General features: G+C 47.9%; 1 protein-coding gene across 1 annotated transcript; it reads right to left on the bottom strand.

Moving 5' to 3' along the window:
• Window positions 1-594: 594 nt before the first annotated feature.
• On the bottom strand, window positions 595-3420 carry LOC148015645 (uncharacterized). The gene is made up of 3 exons (XM_087664952.1): window positions 3035-3420; window positions 2819-2948; window positions 595-2712 (listed from the first exon to the last, which is right to left on the bottom strand). The coding sequence occupies exons 1-3, from the start codon at window positions 3165-3167 to the stop codon at window positions 1035-1037; spliced, it is 1941 nt and encodes a 646-aa protein (XP_087521078.1). The 5' UTR covers window positions 3168-3420; the 3' UTR covers window positions 595-1034.
• Between the last annotated feature and the right edge of the window lie 2023 nt (window positions 3421-5443).

Here is a 5443-nt window from a genome sequence, read left to right as displayed (position 1 = left end):
CAAATGCCAATTGCTGCTATACCTACAAATGGGGAGTGTCGAAAAGAGAGAGAGAGAGAGAGAGAGAGGGGGGGCCGAGGAAAGAGACCATGTGCATCGTTGGCTCCCAATCATGCACAATCATGAGCACTTAGGGAGTACCCTTTTTGGTTTGGTTCGGGAGCCAAGTTAGAGAGCTCCTTGATATTTCGACACCTCCCAACCTGTAGGGCGTAGGTCTAATAGTAAAGTAGTAAAGATAGTGGGGAATTGGGATTGTGTCTTTGAAGAATAAACATTACCCGGGCAATTAGCTAATCAAAACTTGAAAGAAGAAGAAATTCAACTCCTGAAATTCATCAAGGATTGGTTTGCGAATTTGGAAATTCGAGAACCTATCGCAATCATATTTTGCACGGCACTTGTCGCTGAAAGGCGTACAACGCTCTTTATTGCGGTCATCCCAATGTCGATACGACCTTATTGCGATCTTTCATAATGTCGATACGAGCTTAAACTTCTAAATGACCCTCATGTCCTCACCGCATCGCCTCAGGTGTAAAAAAGATGAAAATTTGAAAGTTGTTTTGAAATTTTCGTCTAGCCAATCACGGAGCATTAGGTTTACCTCAAAAGGACAATAACAAATATGGACGTCGGATGTGAAATGTTTCATGTGGATGTTAAAACTCCCGATTAGGTACCATCGAAATTAATGGTTGTATTTACAAGGGAAGGGAGGCGGCCATACCCTCGCAATGCGAATACATATCTGTTGGAATGGATTCTGTGGATGGGATGTCTGCCCGTAAGAAGTTAGGGAAAAGAATGATTAGGCCAGGCTGAAGAAACCAGTTTATACTCTTGATAGATATATTAGTGTAAACTGTGTATATATGAGCTATGCTGAGTAGCATCAAGATAAGTCGGGACTTTTAATCACCCAAATTTGTCGAGAGATAAGCAAATGTGCGCAAGGTCTGACCGAAAATTTCACAGCGCTTTCTTCCATCCCTCGCTCTCTCTCACCCAAAAACCTCTTCATTTCAAACTGATCAACTTTCTCCAGGCGACTGCTTTGTCGGATGATCTGCCGGAATAATCTTATGGGGAGTATCCTCGTCAACTACATCATCATCTTGGACATCCTTGAGCATAGTGCTCCAATAATCGGGGAAATCCTCATTTAGCAAGTTGCTGAAGGTCACAGGGCGGGATGACGAAGTCGAAGCGATGAATGATTTAGAAAGATCTGCCATGATAGGATCATCTTCGTCCTCATTGCTCTTGATGCAGCAGCTGGACATGTCAGCGTCGGAAGAGATGTCCGCAAAGTCACCTATTAATTGTTCGTGTCGGAGACTGGCAGTAGTGGCACTGTTATGAGAATGACTATCCAGCTGCAGCTGCTCCTGTTGCTGTTTCAGGCAATTAGAGTCCAGCAGCGATGGGCCGCTGTACTGACACGACGACGAGCACGACGCCCAGGGACGAGACACGACCTCTAAGAGGAGGTCCTGGAAGGAGGTGGGGCTGGCAGCAGCAAGCTTCTCGGAGCTGAGCTGAGGGGTCGTCGATGATTCAGCTCGCAGCTCCCCACTGCGATAATGATCATGGGTACCCTCCGCGGAGCGGCGAGTTGCTGCTACAGAGTGCGCATGTGAGTGCTTGGATTGCCTGAGGATGTCTATAATGGGTGGCTTGAGGCAGGAAACGGGGGCAGCAGCTGGTGGCAAGATGTCGGACCAAGACAATTTAGGAGAAACAATTATGTTTGTAGCAGCTGCAGCGTTGCTACAGATAGACGAGACATTCGACAGTGAGGGACAGTGAGCTGCTGCTGCAGCAGCTTCATGAGGCGGAATATGCCGGCCGAGGCTGGAAGGAGATGCCTGACGGCGATGATTGTCGCTGAGAGCGTAGTAATCCGGCCAAGAGCTGGTGCAGAGGGTGGAAGTGGGAGAAGTAGCCTGATCCAGCTGCTGCTTGTCGACGTTGCAGCAGCTGCTAGCGTAATTGTACTGAGTGGAGTGAGAGTACGGGGGAGAGCTGCAGCAAGACGTCATGAGGCCAGCGGAAGAAGAGTCCGAAGAATTGTCAGTGGCGCTAGCTGCAGGCTGCGGCGGCACATTCGCACCAGCAGCAGCAGCAACACTACTACTTCTCCAGGAGTCAGGCCACATTAGGCCAGCTTGGCCTTGCAGGGACTTCTCCCAATTTTGTAGGGTGTTCATAAGCTCGATGGCGCTGAGCTTCAGGCCACCTGCTGGCTCTCCCGCCTCGATTACTGATTGCGCGGTACTACTGCAAGTACGACTGGCTCCAGCTGCTGCGCCTCCTCCTGCTCCAGCTACTACTTCTGTACTTGGATGTCGATGATGATGAGGGGCAACCTCGACTTCGAGCGGAGAAGAATTTCTAGAGGTTGTGGTGTTGGTGGTCGTGTTAGGCCACAACCCCTCGGTCCTTAACTTGGACTCCCTGGCCAGCCTCGCTTCTGCCGCCAGCCTAGCGCTCTCCCATTGTACCATGTGGCTCAGTGCCGAAGTAGAGGCGGCCACGTTACCCTCCACTCCTACCACAGCGCTGTTGCTGCTTAGAATATCCGACTTCGGCTTGTGCGTCGTCGGATCGATCCCCATTTTTGACAACCTTTTCTTCAAATGCGTGTTCCAGTAGTTCTTGATCTCGTTATCTGTCCTCTTCGGCAGATGCGAGGCTATAGCTGACCATCTGCTCGACACACAGTCAGATTTATGTTAGTATAGTAAGACCACAAACGTGTTGAAACCTTCAAGTTTCGTCTCGATCACGATCACCGTGGGTTGTGTGAGCTCACCGATTACCCAGCAGAGCATGAAGCTGTATAATGGTTTGCTCTTCACTAGCAGAGAACTCCCCCCGCTTTATATCTGGTCGAAGATAGTTTGTCCACCTCAATCGACAGCTCTTTCCGCAACGGAGAAGGCCTGTTTGAGAAAGCCCATCCTTACAAAGTCAGTTACAAAGCTCGAGAGAAGTGACACGATCAGGCTCAGGTTAAACAAACACTTACCAGCTTTCTTAGGAAGAGCTCGCCAGCTACCATGGCCGTTCTCGTTGATGTAATTCACCAACTTCTGATCCTCCTCTGGTGTCCATGCACCCTTCTTAAGGCCGACTTTCTCACAACAAGGAGCTCGACCCATAATATGATACGAAGTTGGAGGCCAAAGTCTCTCGAAGGGTTCGCGTATGGGCAGGGGCTCAGGGATAGATGGCTAGAGCATGAGAGTCGAATGCGGAGAGTGAAGATAACACAGAGAGAGAGAGAGAGAGAGAGAGAGAGAGAAGGTTTACAGTAGGAGCTCGGATGCTTCAGCCTATCCCATGTGCGGTGTGCGAGAAAGAGAGATGAAATAAATTGGGATGGAAACCAGGCTTACACACGTAAATTAATAAACGAAGAAAAAACAGAAGGGTCGAAGCCTGAAGGTCAAAGGCGTCTGAGATCAGGCCCCACCCGTGACAAAAAGAGAGAGAGAGAGAGAGAGAGAGAGAGCGCGCGGGACGCCAACAAGAGTCATGAGTCCTCTCATCTTCTTCTTCTTATTCTGAGTCAACTGCTCCACCGGCTAAACACCCCCGTCGCGTCTAGTCTAGTAGGCGTAGCAGCCTACAGTCGCCACTCGCCAGTGTACAGGCAAGGCACGCACTTTACAAAAAAAATTTAAAATTCTATAACCATTTGAGGAACGCGGTTTCTTTAAAATCCATCTCGTGCCCCAGTCAACGGCGGCCACGCGGCTCTGTTTAACATCGCTGCAGGAAGAACGTGGCTCTGGGCCTACCCTCGCTTTTACCGCTGCCAGCCTGTCGCGTTCTCAACCCCCCCCCCCCCCTCCTCTAACCGCTTAATAACCGGCGCCCCGAGGTTATTTCTGGGAGCCTGATATTAACTGCAGCGGCGAGCCCATCTCTTGCGAAGCATACGTGGAAACATAACAAACGTAAATGACAAAACATCCTTCAAATAAAATAAAAAAATAAAAAATAAAAGCCAAGCGGCAGGGCCCGCTCTCACTGCCCTAGCACCGCCTCCGCGCTTCCCGGCCTCCCAGTCCGCGCCAATCTTCTCTACAAGCAAGACCTACCCGTATAAAGCATATTGCACAAATATGCTACTACGTCGGATTCCATAAATCACCTTGCAATGTGCAATACTGATTTATTGGTAAAGGCTTTTTCTAGATGCCGCTGCGTGTGATTCCATAAATCACCTTACAATGTGTATACCGATTTATTGTTAAAGGTTTTTCTAGGTGCTGCTTCGCTCTGCAAAAGAGAGGGAATGGGTGTTACAGCGTCTCTAATGCAGTTCTGTTTTGCTGATGCCTTCCCATGTTGTAATATATTTAGATCATGAACAGGTCAAATTGTTAATTCTAGATCAACGAGCAAGAAATGTTCTCCAAGAGAGGGTATTCAACCTATAATAAGCAGTCGTGGAGATGAAACGGGAAAAAAAGTTTTGTAAGTCCAGAAATACATCAGCACCCCGGTAGTTAACGGGATATGATCTTATCATAGCGTGGGAAGGAACATTTACGCTGTGTATGAGTTTTGAAACGCCTCATGGGAAACCTCTCTTATCCTCTTCAATTGGCTGCAGGGGAGATCTTGTTCACCGACAAATGTCTTCCATGGTCAGCTAGGTTCTCCGCGGATGTGTTTTGCTATCCATTGTTGGATAATGAGATCAGAAATATTGCAGAAACCTTTGGGCAAGGTTTTATATAGTAACTCCGTCGACCATTAATCCAAAAGGGGAGAAGAAGGCATTCATTCTTTGGGATAGGAGGGTAGAGCCCTACTGAGGTTTTGGAGTTGGTGGATGCTTCAGGCATTGAAATCATCTACTCAGTCAAATTCTCACCCTTCCCAGATGCATGCTACATTTGTAAAGAGAATGGACATTTTGCAAGGAATTGCTCGAACAAAACAAGTAAGCATCTAGGAAAGAAACATAAAAACGATGAAAATCACAAAGCCTCTGAGAGTCTCAGTCCCCACGCTGCTCAGCATGTGGCAATTCCTTCAATTGGTGGGATCTCTAAGCAATCTGAACTACTACATCAAAACAAACCTCATGGTAGGCAGAGTGTTACAGGTGGAGAGGCCAATACGGGCAAATAGTAGGAAAGTCAAGAGAATAAGGACTCTCCCCCTAATTCTAAAGAAGTTTCAACTTCAAATTCGCCCAAAACTATAGTTGTTGCTAGTGTCTCCAAGTCTTCTACTAATGGTGGTGGCTCTCTTAAGAGACTTGCCCGGAAGGGGCAGTTGTTCACCAATGTCTATGAACCCTTGGGTGATCTAGACCCTAACACATGAATTTCTCATGAAAAGTCTTAACATTATGTCTTGGAATTGTTGTGGGTTGGGCGCCCTTAATAAGAAGCAGCATGTACTAAACATGCATAGG

The sequence above is a fragment of the Lygodium microphyllum genome, chromosome 24 (genome assembly GCF_053477565.2).
Source record: "Lygodium microphyllum isolate KBCC chromosome 24, Lygodium_microphyllum_v1.1.10, whole genome shotgun sequence".
Lineage (NCBI taxonomy): Eukaryota > Viridiplantae > Streptophyta > Polypodiopsida > Schizaeales > Lygodiaceae > Lygodium > Lygodium microphyllum.
This window is presented reverse-complemented; position numbering and strand designations above follow the sequence as displayed.